Source organism: Aethalodelphis obliquidens, unplaced genomic scaffold (assembly GCF_003676395.1).
Source record: "Aethalodelphis obliquidens isolate GAN/ISIS:26980383/991018 unplaced genomic scaffold, ASM367639v1 scaffold26, whole genome shotgun sequence".
In the NCBI taxonomy this organism is placed as follows: domain Eukaryota; kingdom Metazoa; phylum Chordata; class Mammalia; order Artiodactyla; family Delphinidae; genus Aethalodelphis; species Aethalodelphis obliquidens.
Window position 1 is genome coordinate 3,941,779 of NW_020837970.1, and position 23,530 is coordinate 3,965,308.

At 38.1% G+C, this 23,530-nt stretch overlaps 1 protein-coding gene across 5 annotated transcripts in view; it reads right to left on the reverse strand.

Annotated features, from left to right (window-relative positions):
- Nucleotides 1-23,530, reverse strand: part of MNS1 (meiosis specific nuclear structural 1) — an 83,917-nt gene that overhangs the window by 26,592 nt on the left and 33,795 nt on the right. For 3 of the 5 annotated variants that reach the window (XM_027123096.1, XM_027123095.1, XM_027123093.1), the window contains one exon: nt 15,439-15,566. The exons of 1 other annotated variant lie outside the window; for it this stretch is intronic. In XM_027123096.1, coding sequence (XP_026978897.1) covers nt 15,439-15,566 — 128 coding nt within the window. The remainder of the gene's footprint in view (nt 1-15,438; nt 15,567-23,530) is intronic. One more of the 5 variants, XM_027123094.1, reaches the window with a different exon arrangement.

The window sequence follows — 23,530 nt, forward strand, 5'->3', positions numbered from 1 at the left end:
AGATAATCTCTGAATTACTTTTTAATCTATCACTCTCCTAAATTTAATGAAAACAATATGCCATACAAAAATTTTTATTTTACTGTGCCAGTCATAATTCTGAATATGACAGAATATGAGAATTCTGAGTTGGAAGGGCCCTGAGATGTCACGAAGATGTACACGTTAATTCTTACTGGAACAAAGAGGCACTCACCTACCTATAAACTCAACTTACAAGTACCCCCTACCTACAAACAAACAATCATAAGGGGTAAGGGAAGAGAGATATTCCTGGTATTATGGTGTGGGTCCTTCTTGCCCTTACCATTGTAGGTGCAAATGTATATGACACAAGATTACCTTCTTACATAAAAAGTGTTAGAAACGAGGATTAAGTTTCTAGGTTAGTCTACATATTTTATTCCACTAAGAGTTTGAGATACATTTACAAAGATTTTTGTTAGAGTTGGGTACTAATGATTATGCACCAATATACAAACCCAATCAATTTATAATATTGTCTCTACAAAAAAATGTGCATTAAGTTGCAAACAACCAACATTCAAATAAACGACCTTCATTTGAAGGACAAGGGCACCCATACCCATTGGATATACACCTAGAAGTGAAATTTCTGAGTCACAGGGTAGGCTGTGTTCAAATTGATTAGATAATGGCAGTTTTCCAAAGCTTTGTCAGATTTACACTCTCATAAACAGTGTCTAAGCACTTGCACCACTCCACACCCTCAGCAACACTTTCGTCTTTTCATAGATTTTAACCATTCTTTTGGGGGATGTAATTTATCACTGGGGTTTTAATTTATGTTTCCCAACTACTAACGGAACTGAGACCTCTTCATGTTGACTCATTTGTATAACTTCTATGAAGTTCTTGTTTAATATTTAAAAAAATATTTTCATTCTTATACTGGTTTGTCTACTTCTTATTGTTGCATAGAAGTCTTTTAAAATTTATTTATTTACTTATTATTTTTGGCTGCGTTAGGTCTTCGTTGCTGCACGCCAGCTTTCTCTAGTTGCGTCGAGTGGGGGCTACTCTTCGTTACAGTGCACAGGCTTCTCACTGCGGTGGCTTCTCTTGTTGCGGAGCACAGGCTCTAGGCACGCAGGCTTCAGTAGTTGTGCACGCAGACTTCAGCAGTTGTGCACGCAGGCTCAGTAGCTGTGGCTCGCGGGCTCTAGAGCACAGGCTCAGTAGTTGTAGCACACAGGCTTAGCTGCTCCACGGCATGTGGGATCTTTCTGGACCAGGGCTGAAACCCATGTCCCCTGCATTTGCAGGTGGATTCCCAACCACTGTACCACCAGAGAAGCCCAAAAGTTCTTTATATATTCCGGATACAAGTCTCTTGTTGGTTATATGCATTGCAAATACCTCCTTCCAGTCTGCAGTTACTCTCACAGTGGTTTCTTCAGATGAAGAGTATTCTAATCCACCAATCTTTTTCTTCATTGTCAGTAACTTTTGTGTCATGTTTCAAGAAATGTTGCCCACCCCACAGACATAAATACATTTTCTTGTATTAGTCTCTCAAAGCTTTGTTATTTCACCATTAACTTTTAGACGATAATCCTCCAGGAATTGATTTTTATGTGTGGTGTGAGGTAGAAATCAAGTTCATTTTCTTCCATATGGATATCTAATTGATACAGTATCATTTTTTTTAAATGTCTATTTCTGAATGCCCTGCAGTGATTCTAAAATGTATATGGAAATGCAAAGTAGGAATGGCTAAAACAATCTTTTTTTTTTTTTTTTTTTTTTTTGGCGGTACACGGGCCTCTCACCGTTGTGGCCTCTCCCGCTGCTGAGCAGAGGCTCCGGAAGCACAGGCTCAGCGGCCATGGCTCACCGGCCCAGCCACTCCGCCGGCATGTGGGATCCTCCCAGACTGGGGCACGAACCCGTGTCCCCTGCAACGGCAGGCGGACTTTCAACCACTGCGCCACCAGGGAAGCCCTAAAACAATCTTTAAGAAGACCAAAATTGGAGACTTCTTCAGGATATGAATACTTATTATAAAGCCACAATATTTAAGATAGTGTAGTTTTAGCACAGGATGAACAAATGGATCAATGGAATAGACTAGAGCAGCTCTTCTCAACTACAAGTTTTAAGCCCTAATGCCCTTAAGCATCTATTATGTGCAGTGAATTAACTTGGTTCCTCTGGATCTAAAATAATACCAGCTATATACTGTCTTTGAGAAAATTAAAAATACAATCACTCAACTTTCTGTGACACTTGGTTCTCTTATGGAACCCCAGTTGCGGAAGGATGGGATAGAAAAATGCAAAAACAGATGCATGCACATATGCACACTTATTTTATGACAAAACTGGCACTGCAGAGCCAGTTTCCCTTTCTACTACTGCTAGTCAGTTTGGTAAATGTGCTATTTAGTAATTTACCTAAATTTTCAAATTTGCATAAAATTGTTCACAATATCCTGCTATGACCTACAGTGATCTCCCATTTGTACGATCTACAGTTATATCACACTATCTATTCCTAGAATTGGTTATTTGTACATTCTCTTTTACAGTTGTATATTCCTGCCAGGGACTATCAATTTTATTGGCCTTTTTAAAGGCACAATTTTTGGCTTTGTTGATTCTACTTTATGTCTACATTCTAAATTGCTCATTTCTGACCTTATCTTTATCCTACATTATTTTTTAATCACTCCAGATGGGAATTTTCTCTTTGTTTTCAAATAATTCCAGATGGAGTCTTCTTTTCTAATAGTCATTTTAGATTATAAGCTATCCTCAAGGAATAGCTTTAGCTATTTATGGGGACAAGTTCTGGGGGGTTTTTAATCCTAGAATTTTTTTCTTGTAAAATATATATAACAAAAATTTGTCATTTTAACCATTTTTAAGTGTACAATTCAGTGGTGTTAATTACATTCATAATGCTCGGCAACTATCAACACTATTTCCAAACTTTTTTTCCAAAAAGAAATGCTGTACCCATGTAAGCAATAACTCCCCATTCCTCCCTTCCCTGCTAATTTACTTTTTGTCTCTGCAAATCTGTCCCTAGATATTTCATGTAAGTGGAATTATACAGTCTTTATCCTTTTGTTTCTGGCTTACTTCACTTAGGATAATGCTTTTCAAGGTTCAACCATATTGCAGCATGTATGAGAGCTTCATTCCCTTTTATACCTGAATAATATTCTACTGTATGTATATGCCACGATTTGTTTATCTACTCATTTGCTGATAGACACTTAGGTGGCTTCTACCTCTTGGCTATTGTGAATAATGTTGCATTGAACATTGGCGTACAACTATCTGATTGAGTCCCTGTTTTCAATTTTTCAATTCTTTTGAGCGTACACCTAAGGGTGGAATTGCTGGACCACATGGTAATTCTGTTTAACTTTTAGAGGAACTGCCAAACTGTCTTCCACAGTGCACCATTTTACATTCCTACCAACAATGTCTGAGGTTTCCAATTTGTCCACATCTTCACCAACACTTATTTTCCATTGTTTTTATTACAGCTATCCTACCAGGTGTGAAATGGTATCTGCTTGTGGTTTTGATTTGCATTTCCCTAATAACAAATGTTGAGTACTTTTTCATGTGCTATTGCCCACTGTCTGTCTGCTTTGGAGAAATCTTTAAGTACCAGGCCCATTTTTGAATTGGGTTGTTTGTCTTTTGTTGTTGAACTGTAGGCATCCTTTATATATTATGGAAATTAAATCTTACCAGAGATACAATTTGCTTTTCTGGCCTGAGTTCTGAATTAGGAGAAACACAGATAAGCACATTGTGTCAGTCCTTCAGGTAGCTCCCAGGTAGGTTAGAATATACAGACACAATAATTTGCAAATAAGATCTGCTCTTCTTCCTCCAGAACCAGGGCCTGGTACTCTATGGGCTGCTGTCCTCAAGACTGCCTCATAGCTGGGAGGGGATGGAGCAAGGAAAAGTAAAAACACTAAAGACTTTGCTTCCATTGCTAAGTTGCCTTTTTCTTGTTTGAGCATGCAGTTGGTTGCTATAAAACTTTGTTGTTCAGAGTTCTTACAAAGTTGATTCTGACAGTTTCTGCTAGTTTGACTGGGAGGACAGGAACTTGGAGCTGCCTACTACACCATTTCTCAGATGTCACTCCAATCTTACAACCATTACTATGTGGCATTTTCATTATCATTCAGTTAAAAATACTTTCTAATTTCAATTCTGATTGCTCCTTTAGCCTGGGGTTATTTAGAAGTACATTTTAAAATATCTAAATATACAAAGATTGTCTAGTTTTTTGGGGTCTTTTTGTTACTGTATATCTAGTTTAACTCCACTGTGGTCAGAGAACATACTATGTATGAAATAAATGTGTTAAAAATCTGTTGTATCTGTTCTGGCATAACAAATGGTCTGTTTTCATAAATGGTTCAAACATGTTTATTATAACTACTAATATAGTTGGGTTACATTTACAATCTTAATATATTCTTTCTATTTGTCTTACCTGTTCTGTGTTCTCTCTTCTCTTCTTTTTGTCTCTATGTTTGGAGTCCCCAAGACCACCCCCACACTGGGTTCCATCACTCACTCAGAGGACTCACAGGACTTAGTATATAGTCATACTCATGGATATGATTTATCACAGTGAAATACAGAGCAAAATCGACAAGGAAAAAAAGCATGTCGGCAAAGTCTAGAGGAAATCAGCTGCAAGTTTCCAAAAGTCCTCTCCCAGTGGAGTCACACAGGAGACGCTTAATTCCCCCAGCAGTAAGTTGTGACAACATGTGAGAACTGTCTACCAGGAAAGCTCGCTAGAGACTTAGGGCCCAAGATTTTCATTAGGGGCTAGTCATGCATGTACCCTCTGCCTACCAAGTACCAAAATTACGACTACCAGAAGGAACAGAGTTCAGAATGAACCATACTGTTTTTCCAAACAATTAGGCACTCTTATCATAGAGTGATGGGAACCTTCTTGAAATCCAAGTTTCCAGATGCCAGCCAAGGAACAAACTTGCAAAGCAGGGCTATCTGAGGAAATTAGCCTCAAGTGTGCTATGTCAACTCTTTTCTGCACAGCCTCATCATTCTTTATTATCACATTTTTCCCTCTATTAATTTGTTAACTGTATATTCTTTTCCAAATTTGTATTACAGAGATTACATGTTTGTTTCAAGTCTGATAAAATTTGTCCATTTTTTACCAAACAATGAGAGATTCTTGACCACTTTAACTCCATGTATGTACTTCCTACCTCACTTTTGTTATGGTTTGTTACATTTTTAACTATTTATATATTTTAAATCCCAAAGACATTACAATAAGTGATTTACAGATTCATATTTCACCTAGACTTACTACGCATTTTCCTCCCTGAAGTTTTGAGATTAATGTTGGGATCATTTTTATTCTTCTACCTGAAGAACAACTGCTAGTATTTCCTTTAATGCAGGGTTATCGTGATCAATTCTCTATTTTGTTTGACTGAAAATGTTATTTTTTTAAGCCATCTTATTTATTTTAATAATTAACATATTGATTATCAGTCAGAAATGTAATATAATAGTACTGGCATCAGCAAGGAACTAGTTGTACATTTAATAAGGGCAGACTGTCTCTTCTTTGAGATAGTTTTTGCTGAACTTAAATACAAGTTATAAACAAGGTACTTATTTTTTCTTTCATAAAGCTATGTGTTAGCTATATAATAAATATAAATTGCTATTATTTAATAATTATAAATTGTATGGTCATAATTATACAATTAGTTGTAATAACTGTAAATAATTATAACTAATTGTACAACTAATTATAATTATTAATGCTACAATTAAAATAGGATTTCTAAAACTAGACAGTGGTGGGGGCAGAGTCAAGATGGCGGTGTAGGAAGACATGGAGTTCACGTCTCCCCACAACTAGGGCGCCTGCCACACGCTGGTGGGGGACCTAGACGCCCAAGGAGATGAGAAGTACCCCCTGAGCAATGGGTAGGACGTGGGGGGAGTGAGGGGGGAGGAGAAGTGGTGGCTGGGAGCAGGGAGGGGTTCCCATGCCTGGAGGGACCCTCAGGGGCTCAGATATCAGTGGGAGCACGCCTAGAGTTTCCCTTGCCTAATCGGGCCCCAGGAAGCCTGCCGGGCTCCCCAGCCGGGTCCTCCGCCTTCCAAGACCCCCTCCGGGCCACGTTGGTCCTAGGGGTATAGGAGGGAGATGGGGGGCGGGGCTGAGCAGAGAAGAGGAGTGGTGGACAGGGAGGGGCCCTCCAAGATCAGAGGATCAGGGAAGGCATGGAGGGTGTTTCCCCTGCTTACTATGGCCCAGGAAGCCTGCTGGGCTCCCGGGCCTGGTCCTCCATTCTCCCGGGCCCTGTCGGGTTGTGAGGGTCTTAAGGGCATAGGATGGAGGGAGAAGGGGGGTAAGAGGAGGAGAGGCAGATGGGAGGGCCCTCTGGGATTGGAGGAATAGGGGAGGGGCGGAGGGCATTTCCCCCACCCACTAAGCCTCGGGAAGCCTGTTGGGCTTCCAGGTCTGGTCCCCTGCCTTCTGGGGCTCCCTCTGGCCACGTGGCTCCTAGGGGCACAGGAGGGAGGTGAGGGGAAAGAAGAAGAGAGGCCAACAGGGAGGGGACCTCTAGGATCGGAGGATGCGGGGGAAAGCACCCTGCATTCCCCCCACCCACTAGGGCCCAGTGAGCCTGCTGGGGTCCTGGACCTGGTGCTCTGACCTCCAAGGCCAGAGGCACTCCTAGGTCCCTCCTGCTGCCTTGAGCCTAAGCCTCACAAGCCACCCAGGGTCTTTTCCCGCCCTGTGGGTCCTAAGCATAGGCCCTGCCCACCACATAAACCCCACCCCTGCCTAAGCCCCACCCCCCCACACAGCCAAGGCCTTTTCTGGCTTTTTTTTGTTTCTTTCCTCTCCTCTTTTTTACTATTGTAGTTCTGTTTTAGCTTCTGGTTGTTGTTTCATCTATATTTTTATTTTTTTATTCTTTCTAACATATCTGTTAGTTTTCTAATCTTATTTTTTACTCTGTTATTGTTCTGCTCCTTTTATTCTTCTTCTTCCTTTTTTTTTTTTTTTTTTTTTTTTTTTCCCCCCTTGTGGTTTGTGGTTTCTTGGTTCACAAGCAGAGGGTTAGGCCAGAGCTCCTGTTGTGGGAGCTCCGAGTCTGAACCACTGGACTAACAGAAAACCTCAGACCCCAGGGAATATTCATCAGAGTGAGGTCACCCCGAGGTCCTCACCTCGGCGACTCAGCTCTACCCAACAGCCTACAAACTCCAATGCTGGAAGCCTCAGGCCAAAAACCAGTAAAACAGGAACACAATCCCACCCATCAAAAAATAAAATAAAATAAGACAACGAAAAACCGTCACAGATGAGGGAGCAAGGTAAAAACCTCTAAGACCAAATAAGTGAAGAGGAAATAGGCAAGCTACCTGAAAAAGAATTCAGAGTAATGACAGTAAAGATGATCCAGAATCTCAGAAATAGAATGGAGGCACAGATTGAGAAAATACAAGAAATGTTTAACAAAGATCTAGAAGAGGGCTTCCCTGGTGGCACAGTGGTTGAGAGTCCGCCTGCCAATGCAGGGAACATGTGTTCGTGCCTTGGTCCGGGAAGATCCCACATGCCGCGGAGCGGCTGGGCCCGTGAGCCATGGCCGCTGAGCCTGTGTGTCCGGAGCCTGTGCTCCACAACAGGAAAGGCCACAACAGTGAGAGGCCCACGTAATACAAAAAAAAAAAAAAAAAGATCTAGAAGAACTAAAGAACAAACAAACATAGATGAACAACATAATAACTGAAATGAAAAATACACTAGAAGGAATCAATAACATAAAACTGAGGCAGAAGAACAAATAAGTGAGCTGGAAGACAGAATGGTGGAAATAACTGCCAAGGAACAGAAGAAAAAAGAATGAAAAGAACTGAAGACAATCACAGAGACCTTTGGGACAACATTAAATGCACCAATATTCGAATTATAAGGGTACCAGAAGAAGAAGAGAAAAAGGAAGGGTCTGAGAAGATATCTGAAGAGATCATAGCGGAAAACTTCCCTAACATGGGAAAGGAAATAGTCACCCAAATCCAGAAAGTGCAGAGAGTCCCATACAGGATAAACCCTAGGAGAAACATACCAAGACACATATTAATCAAACTAACAAAAATTAAATTCAAAGAAAAAATATTAAAAGCAGCAAGGGAAAAGCAAAAAATAACATACAAAGGAATCCCCATAAGGTTATCAGCTGATTTTTCAGCAGAAACTCTGCAGGCCAGAGGGAGTGGCAGGATATACTTAAAGTGATGAAAGAGAAAAACCTACAACCAAGATTACTCTACTGAGCAAGGATCTCATTCAGATTTGACAGAGAAATCAAAAGCTTTTCAGACAAGCAAAAGCTAAGAGAATTCAGCACCACCACACTAGCTTTACAACAACTGCTACAGGAACTTCTTTAGGTGGGAAGCACAAGAGAAGAAAAGGACCCACAAAAACAAAATGAAAACAATTAAGAAAATGGTAATAGGAACATACATATCAGTAATAACCTTGAAAGTAAATGGATTAAGTGCTCCAAATAAAAGACACAGGCTGGCTGAATGGATACAAGAACAAGACCAGTCTACAACAGACCCACTTCAGACCTGGGGACACATACAGACTGAAAGAGAAAGGATGTAAAAAGATAATCCATGCAAATGGAAATCAAAAGAAAGCTGGAGCAGCAACACTCATATCAGATAAAATAGACTTTAAAATAAAGAATGTTAAAAGAGACAAGGAAGGACACTACAAAATGATCAAGGGATCAATCCACGAAGAAGATATAACAATTATAAATATTTATGCACCCAACATAGGAGCACCTCAATACATAAGGTAAATGCTAACAACCGTAAAAGGGGAAATCGACAGTAACACAATAATAGTAGGGGACTTTACACCCCACTTAACCAACGTACAGATCATCCAAATGGAAAATAAGGAAACACAAGCTTTACATGACACAACAGACTGGATAGATTTAATTGATATTTATAGGACATTCCACCCAAAAGTGTCAGAATACACTTTCTTCTCAAGTGCACACGGAACATTCTCCAGAATACATCACATCCTGGGTCACAAATCAAGCCTCGGAAAATGTAAGAAAACTGAACTCACATCAAGCATCTTTTCTGACCACAATGCTATGAGATTGGAAATCAATTACAGGAAAAAAACTGTAAAAAACACAAATACATGGAGGCTAAACAGTACACTGCTAAACAACCAAGAAATCACTGAAGAAATCAAAGAAATAAAAAAATACATAGAAACAAATGACAATGAAAACACACAACCCAAAACCTATGGGACACAGCAAAAGCAGTTCTAAGAGGGAAGTTTATAGCAATTCAATTTCATCTAAAGAAACAAGAAAAATCTCAAATAAACAATCTAACTTACACCTAAAGAAACTAGAGAAAGAAGAACAAAGAAAACCCAAAGTCAGCAGAAGGAAAGAAATCATAAAGATCAGAGCAGAAATAAATGAAACAGAAATAAATAAAACATAGCAAAGATCAATAAAACTAAAAATTGGTTCTTTGAGAAGATAAACAAAATTGATAAACCTTTAGCCAGACTAATCAAGAAAAAAAGGGAGAGGATGCAAATCAATAAAATTAGAAATGAAAAAGGAGAAATCACAACTGACACCACAGAAATAGAAAGGACTCTAAGAGACTACTACAAACAACTATATGCCAAGAAAATGAACAACCACAAAGAAATGGACAAATTCTTGGAAAGGTACAATTTTCCAAGACTGAATCTGGAAGAATTAGAAAATATAAACAGACCTATCACAAGTAATGAAACTGTAATTAAAAATCTTCCAGCAAACAAAAGTCCAGGAGCAGATGGCTTCACAGGCAAATTCTATCAAACATTTAGAGAAGAGCTAACACTTATCCTTCTCAAACTCTTCCAAAAAATTGCAGGAGGAGGATCATTCCTAAATTCTTTCTACAAAGCCACCATCACCCTGACACTAAAACCAGACAAAGATACTACAAAAAAAGAAAATTACAGACCAATATCACTGATGAACATAGATGCAAAAAGAGGATACAGACAGATGGAGAAATATACCATGTTCTTGGATTGGAAGAATCAATATTGTGAAAATGACTCTACTACCCAAAACAATCGACAGATTCAATGCAATCCCTATCAAACTACCAATGGCATTCTTCACAGAATTAGAACAAAAAATTTTACAATTCGTATGGAAACACAAAAGACCCCGAATAGTCAAAGCAATCTTGTGAAAGAAAAACGGAGCTGAGGAATCAGGCTCCCTGACTTCAAACTATACTACAAAGCTACAGTAATCAAGACAGTATGGTATTGGCACAAAAACAGAAATACAGATCAATCATACAGGATAGAAAGCCTGGAGATAAACCCATGCACATATGGTCACCTAATTTATGACAAAGGAGGCAAGAACATACAATGGAGAAAAGACAGCCTCTTCAATAAGTGGTGCTGGGAAAAGTGGACAGCTACATGTAAAACAATGAAATTAGAACACTTCCTAACACCATAGACAAAAACAAACTCAAAATGGATTAAAGACCTAAATGTAAGACCGGACACTATAAAACTCTTAGGGGAAAACACTCTTTGACATAAACCACTGCAAGATGTTTTTTGACCCACCTCCTAGAGAAATGGCAATAAAAACAAAAATAAACGAATGGGACCTAATGAAACTTAAAAGCTTTCGCACAGCAAAGGAAACCATAAGCAAGACGAAAAGACAACCCTCAGAATGGTAGAAGATATTTGCAAATGAAGCAACTAACAAAGGATTAATCTCCAAAATATATAAACAGCTCATGGAGCTCAGTATCAAAAAAACAAACAACCCAATTAAAAAATGGGCAGAAGACCTCAACAGACATATCACCAAAGAAGACATACAGATGGCCAAGAGGCACATGAAAAGCTGCTCAACATCACTAATTATTAGAGAAATACACATCAAAACTACAATGAGGCATCACCTCACGCCAGTCAGAATGGCCATCATCAAAAAATCTACAAACAATAAATGCTGGAGAGGGTGTGGAGAAAAAGGAACCCTTTTGCACTGTTGGTGGGAATGTAAATTGACACAGCCACTACGGAGAACAGTATGGAGATTCCATAAAAATCTAAAAATAGAACTACCATACGACCCAGCAATCCCACTACTGGGCATATACCCTGAGAAAACCATAATTCAAAAGGACACATGTACCCCAATGTTCACTGCAGCACTATTTACAATAGCCAGGACATGGAAACAACCTAAATGTCCAACAATAGATGAATGGATAAAGAAGATGTGGTACATATATACAATGGAATATTACTCAGCTATGAAAATGAACGAAACTGGGTCACTTGTAGAGATGTGGACGGACCTAGAATCTCTCATACAGAGTGAAGTAAGCCAGAAAGAGAAAAAAAATATCGTATATTAACACATATATGTGGAATCTGAAAAACAGCACAAATGAACCTATTTGTAGGGCAGGAAGAGAGATGTAGACGTAGAGAATGGACATGTGGACATGGGGGGGAAGGGGAGGGTGGGACGAATTGGAAGACTAGGTTTGACATAAATACACTACCAGGTGTAAAACAGAGAGCTAGTGGGAAGCTGCTGTATAGCACAGGGAGGTCAGCTCGGTGCTCTGTGACGATCTAGATAGGTGGTGGTGGGGTGTGGGAGGGATTCCCAAGAGGGAGGGGATATAGAGATACATATAGCTGATTCACTTCATTGTACAGCAGAAACTAACACAACATTATAAAGCAATTTTACTCCAATAAAAAATAAATAAAATAAAACTAGACAGTGAGTTTCTCAACTCCAGTTAAAAGTTATAATAAAATTAGATTGTCTTTTAAATATTTTCTTGGATTAAAAAAAATCATGTGTTCTAAATAATACAAAAGAGTCTCATGACTTCTGAACTTGAACAATTATTTTCAAAATAAATTTCACTGATTTTTAAAAATTTACCCTGGGTTTTTTTTTTTTTCTTTTTTTTTTTTTCAGTACACGGGCCTCTCACTGCTGTGGCCTCTCCCGTTGCGGAGCACAGGCTCCGGACACGCAGGCTCAGTGGCCATGACTCATGCACCCAGCCGCTCTGTGGCATGTGGGATCCTCCCGGACCGGGGCACGAACCCGTGTCCCCTGCATCAGCAGGCGGACTCTCAACCACTGTGCCACCAGGGAAGCCCTACCCTGGGTTTTAAAAATTAATTTCTTTTAAGTTTAAAGAGCCTAATCATGATATAGGTGATTTTTAATTACTTTGGATACATTTCAAGCACCACAGCAAACATTTCCTTCAGTTTAGACCTGCCAATTTCCAGATGAATACACTGATCAGAAAATGGTCCATTTCTGCACGTCAGTCAAAATTTTACCACGGCTTATGCACAAAATTAAAAACTCTTAGCAGTTTTGACACTGCTGAGAGGAAACATACTCTATTTGAAAGAATACTCAAGAATGACTTTTGCCTTATGTTTGAAGAAACTTTCCACAATGTATAGATTACTAAATTTTCTTTCAGTCCTTTAAATCCAGTCTTCTAGTTTCTAATGTTGATGCTCAAAGTTCAGTCATACTTCTCACTGTTGCTCCTTTGAAGGCAGTAGTCGTTTTTGTGTGGCTACTTTTGTGATTTTTATGATTTTCTTTATTGTTAGATTTCTGAAGTTTGACTAGGATGAGCATGATGTATTTTTAATTATTTACTGTGTCTTTGTGGCTTTATGCCTTTTATTATTTTTGAAATTCTCAGACTGTATCTCTTTGAATACTGCTTCTGCATCATCCACTTTCATTTCTACTACCAGAATGAAAATTATACATCTGGTAGAACAGCGGTCCCCAACCTTTTTGGCACCAGGGACCAGCTGGTCTTGTGGAAGGCAATTTTTCCACGGAGGGTGAGGGGTGGGGGGAATGGTTGAGGCGGTAATGCGAGCGATGGGGAGCGGCAGGCGAAGCTTCACTCACTTGCCCGCCGCTCACCTCCTGCTGTGTGGCCTGGTTCCTAAAAGGGAGTGGGCCGGTACTGGTCCACAGCCCAGAGGTTGGGGACGCCTGTGGTAGCACTTTCCAGCACAGCCCTTATCTCTTTTAAGTTCTCTTTTGTATTTTTCTACCCTTTTGTCTCTCTATGCTTATTGTGGATATTTTCCACTAAACTGCACAGTATCTCTTCATCTGTTTCTATCTAATAAAATCTAATTAAATTCTGGATTATTAAAGTAAAACATACACCAAAGTATACAACTCTTAAGCATACAGCGTGTAGAATGATGTTGAACACCTTACTATATGCTTACTGGCCAAGCTCTGCTTCACTTGTTTACTCTCAGCCATACTTTTGCCATCTGCAGAAACTTCCAGGAGAAATGCAGCTACAAATGCCAGGTTCACCATTCTGGTTTCCTTCCTCTCCCATATCTTATTATTTTACTTTCTCTAGACAGTCTTCTCTGAGAGGGAGCTTTTATCTGAATCACCTAGCCTTCAGTTGCTAGAAAGGTCCTATATTTAAATCTTTTATCAGTGAATCAGACAAAGATATATGAAACATTTATTTCATCTTCAGAAAACATAAAAGTGTGAGTGATAGCTAACAATAATTGCAGAATTAAGATCAAAAAAGATAGTTTGAGACTAGAGCAATACGAAGACATTAGCAGCAATTTTAAATCTTTTTTTTTCTTCTAAGAATTAGTAATCCCTTAGAGAATGTGATAAAAGTTATGGACACAGAAAAATACACATGGGTACATTTGCCAAACATACATATATAATTTAATGGGCTCAAAACTTCTGGAGCTCATCCATGGGTTATATAATATTCTATAGAAGCCTTGCTCAGTTAAAGATAAAATGTAACAACTATCAAAGTAAATTCCTAATATATTCAACTACATAAGTACAGAATGGGCATTTAGTTAGTCTGAGTTTTAATCAATAGTGTGATAGGCTGCCACTGAAAAGTAATTCTATATTAGGCAACATTAAGAAACATATTCTAGAACAATGTGGTTAATAGTCTCAGTATTAGGAGTACTAAACAGTACCCTAGGGACTTCCCTGGTGGTGCAGTGGATAAGACTCCGTGCTCCCAATGCAGGGGGCCTGGGTTCAGTCCTTGGTCAGGGAACTAGATCCCACATGCATGCCACAACTAAGAGTTCACATGCCACAACTAAGAAGCCCACATGCCACAATTAAGAAGACAACATGCTGCAACTAAGGAGCCGGTGCTCTGCAACTAAGGAGCCTGCCTGCCACGACTAAGACCCGGTGCAACCAAATAAATAAATAAATATTTTTTAAAAAATTAAATAAACAGTACCCTAGAGTATTACACATAATTGTGGGGGCAATATTTTGTTAAGGAATACTAAAAATCTACATTACATCTACAGAAGAGAACCAGGATGGTAAAGAAGCTTGAAATCATGTTATCTGAGGAACAAATGAAGGAATAAGGGACATTTAACTTACAGAAGGAAATGGTTAGTGGATTCATAAATATGAAGAGATGTCCTAAAGAAAAACTCAATTTATTTCTTTTTCAATCAGATAGCAGAACTAAGATAAATGCCTGGATATTACAGGGAAATTAATTTTGAAACAATAGGGAAAAAAGGCTTATTCAAAGATAGGGCTGAATGAAAAAGTTCCTATGGCAGTCACTAGACGTGCTAAACCACAGCTGACCAGCCACCTTCCAGAAATACTGTAGGAAATTTATGTAGGGGCATAAAATTAAATTAGGTATCACCTAAGATTTTTCTTATAAGTAGAATTCATGAGTCTATTTTTTATAAGAGGTCATTTTAAAAATTATCTTTAGAGAAGAGGGAATTGATACTGATTTTTACCTTAAATATTAACACTGTATTTCTAAGAATATTACCTCTTTTCTCAGATGAACATATATATAGGATTTAAAGCAGTATTTCTAGTCAAAATATTAACTAAGTACAATGACATAAAGAAAGAAATCTCACTCTCAGATGCTAAGCATTACATAAAAGTTTAAAGATAAGTGAAGTAAGTCAGACAGAGAAGGACAAATATCATATATCACTTATATGCAGAATCTAAAAAAAAATGATACAAATGAACTTATTTACAAAACAGAAACAGACTCAGAGACTCAGAGAATTAGCTTATGATTACCAGGGGGGAATGGCAGAGGGGAGGTGTAGATTGGGACTTTGGAATTGACATGTACACACTGCTATATTTAAAATAGATAACCAAGGACCTAATGCAAAAAAAAAAAATTTTTTAAGTGGCCAAAAAGACTAAATAAATGAAATTTTTGGAAGCCAAGATACCTGTTTTCTCTTACTTGTTGCCTCATCTTTTCATCCTTTAGACTTTCATGTTTAAGTTTTGCCAATTCCATAGCTAATTTTTCTTCTTGTTCAAGCTGGAGCTCCCTCAATCTTTTGTTTTCTTCTGCCTAAATAAAAAAATAAATAACTTTAGTCATTTGTCCCCCAGAACCAGATTTTTTTTCATTAAGGTTGAATTTGTTTTATAGCAAAAAACTACAAGTACCTTCTGAGCAGTCAACTGTTTATGTTTTAAAATACAAAATATAATTTCAATAAATAATTTTTCTGAACATTTTATCTGGAAAATGTTCTGAACATTTTATCACGGAAAATTTCTGAACATTTTATCTGAATGTTTTTTTTTCTGAACATTTTTTCATGGAAATTTTCAAACATCACCAAAAGTAAGAAGAATACTGAAACACTCCCTCAGGTAGCCATCACTCATCTTCAAAAATTATCAGTATTTTGCCAATCTTTTTTCTCTACTCTTCCACTCCACTCCCACTTTTTCCTATATATATATTTTTTTACTAGAGTATTTAAAAACAAATCCTAGATATATCATTACCATGTAAATAATTCAATATTGATCTCTACCTGACAAGAATTTCTTCTTATGTAACCATACAAGTAATAAACTGAAATAAATTAACAATAATTCCTTAGTAAGGTCTAATAACTTTTCCATATTTAGATTTCCCCAGCTGTCTCGAAGATCTTTTCTTTTTTGGTTTGTTCAAATCAAAATCCAAACAAGGTCCATATATTGTATCTGGTTATGATTTCTATTAAGTCTCTTTTATTTTTTAACAGTCTCCTCACAGACTACCCCCCGCCAGCACACTGATTTGTTGTGGAAATTAGGACATATGTCCCACAGAATGTCTCACATTCTGAATTCGACTGATTGCTTCACCAGGATATCTTGTTTCTCTTTTGTATTTCCTATAAAATGGTAGAAAGATCTAGAGACTTGATTAAATTCTGTATTTAGGAAAGAATATGCACATGAAAAGATGTTCAATATCATTAGACATCAGGAAATTCAAGTTAAAACTACAATTATATATCACTACATACCTACTGGAATGGCTAAAACAAAAAGTAGCAGCAAAAACAAATGCTGGTGAGAAACAGCATTATTCACTGGGTGGGAATGTAAAATGGTATAGCTACTCTGGAAAATAGATTTTACAATACAACTCAACAGTTGTACTCTTAAGCATTTCTCCCAGAGAAATGAAAATTTATGTTTATTAAAAAAACCTGTACCCAAATGTTTACAGCAGATTTATTCAAAATACCCAACTGAAGACATCCTTCAACAGGTGAATGGTCAAATAAACTGTGGTATATCCATACTGTGGAACACCACTCAGCAACAAAAAAGAATGAGTATTCATACAAACTACAATCTGGATGAATCTCCAGGAATTATGCTGAGTGAAAAAATCCAATCCCAAAAGGTTACATACTGTTTGATCCTATTTATATAATGTTCTTGGAACATGTTCTATTTTAAAGCTGAAACATAATTCACACAGCATAAAATTCACATTTCACAATTCACGACTCAGCAGTTTTTTAGTACATTCACAATGTTGTGCAACCAACACCACTACCTAGTTCCAGAACTTTTTTTTTTTAATAGACTACTATTTGGAGCAGTATTGGGTTCACAGCAAAACTGACAAGAACAGAGTTCCCAATAAACACTCTGCCCACACACATGCACAGCCCCCTATCAACATCCCACACCAGAAGGGACATTTGTTACAATCAGTAAACCTACACTGACACATCATTAACACCCAAAGTCCATAGTTTACCTTACTGTTCATTCTTGGTGTTATATATTCTATGGGTTTAAACAACTGTATGATGACATATATACCTACCATTACAATATCATACAGAGCAGTTTCACTGCCCTAAAAATCCTCTTTGTTCTGCTTATTCATCCCACCCTCTCCAAAACCCCTGGAAACCACTGAACTTTTCACTAACCCCATTGTTTTGCCTTTTCCAGAATGTCATATAGCTGAAATCATACATTATGTAGCTTTTCAGATTGGCTTCTTTCACTTTCATGTCTTTTCATGGCTTGATAGCTCATTTATTTTAGCACTGAATAATAATATTCTATTTTGTGGATTATTTATCCATTCACCTATTGAAGGACATCTTAGTTGCTTACAAGTTTCGGCAATTATGAATAAAGCTGCCATAAACATCCATGTGCAGTTTTGTGTGTGGATGTAAGTTTTTAACATTACAGAACATTTTTATCACCCGAAAAAGAAACCCCATACCTGTTAGCAGTCACTCACCATTCCACTTACCCCTCAACCACTAATCTACTTCCTATCTGTGTGAATCTGCCTATTCTAGATATTTCATTGAAAAGAAATCATACAATATGTGGCCTTTTTGTGTTTGGCTTCTTTCATTTAGCATAATGCTTTCAACGTTCACCTATGTCGCAGTACATATCAGTAATGCATACCTTTTTATGGCTGCATAATATACAATTGTACAGATATAACATATTTTGCTTATCCATTCACAAGCTGATGGGCATTTGGGTTGTTTCCACTTATCTGGCTATCATGATTAATGCTGCTATGAACATTTGTGTAAAAGTTTTTGTGTGGACATAGATTTTCAATTATCTTGGTCATATGCTTAGGAGTGTAACTGCTATGTAATATAGTAACTATGCTTAACTTTTTGAGGAACTACCAAACAGTTCTGTACAGCCACTACACCATTTTACATTTCCAGCAGCAATGTACAAGGGTTCCAACACTTATTTTCCTTTTTTTTTTTCCTCCAACTGCAGCAGTCCTCGTGGGTCTGAAGTGGTTATCTCACTGTGGTTTTGATTTGCATCTCCCTAATGATTAATGATGTTGAGCATTGCTTTTTGGGCTTATTGCTCACTTGTATATCTTCTTGGGAGAAATGGCTATTGAAATCCTTTGCTCATTTTACTGATGAGTTGTACATGTAATGTTCTTTAAGTGACAAAATTATAGAAATGGAAAACATATTAGTGATTTCTACAGTTAAGGATGAGGTAGGGATAGACAAGAAAGAGAAGGGTATGCACATAAAAGGACAAAACGTGGGATCCTTGTGATCATGGAACTCCTCTGGATCTTGGCTATGGTATTATATATACAAAGCTACACGTGTTATAAACTGTATAGAACTAAACACACACACACACACACACACACACACACAAAACTGAGGAAATCTGAACAAGACTGGTGAATTGCATCACTGTTGATATCTTGTTTGTGATATTGTACTATACTTTTGCAAGATGTACCATTGGGAGAAATTGGGTACAGGATATATAGGAACTTTATGTATTTTTCTTACAACTTCATATGAATCTATAATTATCTCAATAAAAATTTCAATGAACAAAAAGCAACAGCAAGTACTGCTGTGGACACAAAGCCATTGGAATTCTTATACATTACTTGAGGAAATGCAAAGTAGTGCAGTAACTCTGGAAAATGATTTGGCAGTTTCTTATAAAATGAAACTTACACATACCATATGACCCAACCATCCTACTATCAGATATCTATCCAAGAGAAATGAAAATTTATGTTCATAAAAAAGTTTGTATTCAGTTTTATTCACATTTGCCCAAAACTGTAAACAACTCAAATTTACTTCATACTGTGAATGGATAAACAAACTGTGGTACCTCCATATAATAGAATACTACTATACCATTCAGCAGTTAAAATGAATGATTCATGCAACAACACAAAATCTTAAATTTGTTTTGCTAAGTGAAAGAAGTCAGACCCAAAAGGTGACATATTACATAATTCCATTTATATGATACTATGGAAAAGATAAACCTATTGGACAAAAAAGAAATCAATTGTTTCCAGGGATTGGGGGGTGGTGTGAGTGGTTGACTATAAAGGAGAAGCATGAGGGGACTTTTGGTGTGATGGATTGCTTTGTATGACATTGTGATGGTGGAAACAGTAATCTGCATTTGCTAAAATCCATAGAATTGTACATAACAAAGAATGAATTTTATAATATGCAAATTTAAAATGAAATCAACTAGTACATCCATACTGTGTACTACTACTTAATAATAAAAAGGAATCAACTGTTGACACATCCGACAACATGGATGAATCTCAAGAGCATTATGTGGAGTGAAAAAAGCCTATTCTAAAGGTTACAGACAAAAAAAAAATGGTTCTGAAGAACTTAGGGGCAGGACAGGAATAAAGACACAGACGTAGAGAATGGACTTGAGGACACAGGGAGGGGGAAGGGTAAGCTGGGACGAAGTGAGAGAGTGGCATGGACATATATACACTACCAAATGTAAAATAGCTAGCTAGTGGGAAACAGCCGCATAGCACAGGGAGATCAGCTTGATGCTTTGTGACCACCTAAAGGGGTGGGATAGGGAGGGTGGGAGGGAGATGCAAGAGGGAGGAGATATGGGGATATATATGTATGTATAGCTGATTCACTTTGTTATAAAGCAGAAACTAACACCATTGTAAAGCAATTGTAAAGCAATTATACTCCAATAAAGATGTTTTAAAAAATAAATAAAGGTTATAGACGTATGATTCCACATATGTATGGAATCACATGCAGGACTGTTTATATAACATCTTTTTTAAAAAATAAGATTCTTGAAATAACAAAATTATAGAGATGGAGAACAAATTAGTGATTGCCAGTCATTATGGGGTTTGAAGGAAGTGTGTGACAATAATGGGGTAGGTAGCATGAATGAGGTCTTGGTGGTGATGGTTCTGTATCTTTTTTTTTTTTTTTTTGCTGTACGCGGGCCTCTCACTGTTGTGGCCTCTCCCATTGCGGAGCACAGGCTCCGGATGCGCAGGCTCAGCGGCCATGGCTCACGGGCCCAGCCGCTCCGCGGCATGTGGGATCTTCCCAGACCGGGGCACGAACCCGTGTCCCCTGCATCAGCAGGCGGACTCTCAACCACTGCGCCACCAGGGAAGCCCTAGTTCTGTATCTTGAATAAGGTGGTGGTTGCATAAATCTACACATGTAATAAAATGACACAGAAATATATACGCATAACATAGCAATGACATTTTACAGGGTTGATATTATATTACAGTTGTGTAAGATATAACCGTTGGGGGGAAACTGCCCAAGGGCACAGTGGACCTCTCTGCACTATCTTTGCACCTTCCCAAGGATATGTAATTATTTCAACATTAGAAAAAAAAAAGAAATCAATCAGATTGATTGAGGACAATCAATCAGACTGGGGAGGACAATGGAATGCAGACTATAACAAATTAAATGTATTAAAAATCAGTCAAAAAAACCAACCAAACAAAAATCAATCAAATAACCACAATGGAGGAGATAGGTAGGAGTGGACATAAGTAACTTTGGAAAAAAGTTTGACTAGATATTGCAAGGCTAAGGACACAAAGAACTGTACCTAAGTCTGTATTGTAGTTAGTAAATTTGTTGTTCACAAGGGTGCAGGTTAGCAATTCTGAAGCTATTTGTATTCTAGGGTTGAAAGAATAATATACTGTAGATAATGAGAGCCAGCTTTCTTTTTGTTGGGAGAATGCAATTACAAATAAGGAAAGGAGAAAGACTAAAATGACCCCTGTGGTGGCAGATTGGAGTCAGCAGTACCAACTCAGGCTCATGGGTTTTTTTAATTAATAAATACATGCAGATAGACAGACACACAAATGTAAACACAGATGTGTGTGTATGGTTATTTTCTAGTTTGTTTTCTAGTTCTTTCCACCTAGAGGGAGTAGAGCAGTAAAACCCCAGTAACAATGAACACGTCCATCATTCAGACCTTGGTTTCTAAATACCATTTTCCAATAAAAGGAACCAAGTCTTCTTAGAGAACTGGTTGATTCCAAGGCAAGGGAAGAATAAGCTGAGCCTGGAACATCTTGTGGTACCAGAAAGCAAGTAACTGCATGTGTAGAGAGGGTCACGTGGCAGGGAATGTCAGCAACCTCTGGGAGATGAAAACTTCAGGCTTACAACTACAAGAACATGAACTCTGCTGACAACTTAAACGGGCCGAGAAGAGGCCCTAAGATCCAGATGAGAATGCATCCCAGGCAACACCTTGATTTCAGCCTTGTGAGACCAAGCAGACAATCCAGCTACACCATGCCTGGACTTCTGACCTACAGAAATTGTGAGGTAATAAATGGATATTGTTTTAAGCCACTAAGTTTGTGGAAGTTTGTTACACAGCAACAGAAAACTAATATAACAAATGAACTATAGTCTTCAAAATTGTCAAGGTCATGAAAGAGAAAAAAAGGGAGGAACTCACAGAATGGAGGAGACTTAGAGGAGACTAAGGACACCTGACAACTAAATGCAATTTGTGATACTGGAACAACAACAACAACAACAAAAAGGTGTTAGTGGAAAAACTGATGAAATCTGAATAAATCTCACAGTTTAGTTAACAGTATTGTGGCAAGGCTAATTTCTTCATTTTGATAATTATTCTATGATTAAGTTAGCGGTGACATAAAGGGAAGTCAGGTCAAGGGTATTATTTTTGCAACTATTCTGTAAAACTAAACTTATCTCAAAAAGTTAAAAATATGCATATGTCCAAGTTCTATCTGCTGAAAAGACCTGGAACCAATATAATAAGCATATCTAACACCCAAGAGTAATAAGCATATCTAAACCCAAAATTGTCTCCACTAAATGATAATAGAACTCCTTGGTACAATGGCCAATACCAGGTATGAAGCAAGAAATTTACAGGATGAACCTTGTATTAGGGTTTTCGAGAGAAACAGAAACAATATAATAAGGAATCAGCTCAAGCAATTATGGAAGCAGGCAAGTCCCAAGATCTGCAGGGTGAGTTGGAAAGCTGGAGACAGAAGCCAGCCAAAAGTTTAGTTCCAGTCTAAGGTCAAAGGCCTGAGAGCCACTGGTGTAGTTCCTGTCTGAAGGTTGGCAGGCTTGAGACTCAGTAAGAACTGTTTCAGTTCAAAATCTGCTTTACTCGGGCTTCCCTGGTGGCGCAGTGGTTGAGAGTCCGCCTGCCGATGCAGGGGACACAGGTTTGTGCCCCAGTCCGGGAGGGTCCCGCATGCTGCGGAGCGGCTGGGCCCGTGAGCCATGGTCGCTGAGCCTGCGCGTCCGGAGCCTGTGCTCCGCAACGGGAGAGGCCACAACAGTGAGAGACCCGCATACAGCCAAAAAAAAAAAAAAAAAAAAATCTGCTTTACTCAGTCTATTAATTTAAATGCTAATCTCATCCAAAAACACCCAAAATAATGGCTGACCAAATATCTGGGCACCCCCCAGCCCAGTCAAGCTGGCACGTAAAATTAACCATCCCTAGCCTGTAACACCGTATTCTGACAAAAACCAAGAAAGCTACCACAAATAAAGGGAGCCTTGTCAAAAGGACACAGAAGCAATAAAAGGGCATCCACTGGCCAAATGTAGGACAATCTGAGCATGAAAAAGAATAATAAATACAATTAATTCAAGTATATAAAGGCCCATGACTCCAAAAAAAAAAATTTTTAAGGGAAAAAGTCCAAAGCTCAAGAAAATAAAATTTTAAAAAGCAACATAGGCATACACCAATGGAAGTGACTAGGGCACCAATTCTTACTCTGAAAATTATTTATCTCCCTTTCCAGTAAAAACTATATCTCAGGGTACCAAATTACGCTAGTTGATGAGAGAAAGTTCTTTACAGAGGAATTGCAGCTAATTAAATGTGAAAGTAACAACAAAATTAGAAAATCAGTGTTTTGCAACCCCTAATAATGAAAAAGATTCATTGGTGAAACCAAAGATTAAAGTTTGATGGGGATCTTTACAATGGAGGAACCAGGCTGTCTCATTAAACCCACTAATCAACATTAGCATCAACATCAGCACCAGTATGTGCCTGCTGGTGGGATAAGATATCAAGGATAGCACCGCCATGGAGTCACAGCCAAAAGAGTTGTACCTAAACCTAATCCTGCCCTTAGGCTTACTTTCATTTAGAGGAAATATAAGAGATAGGGGAACA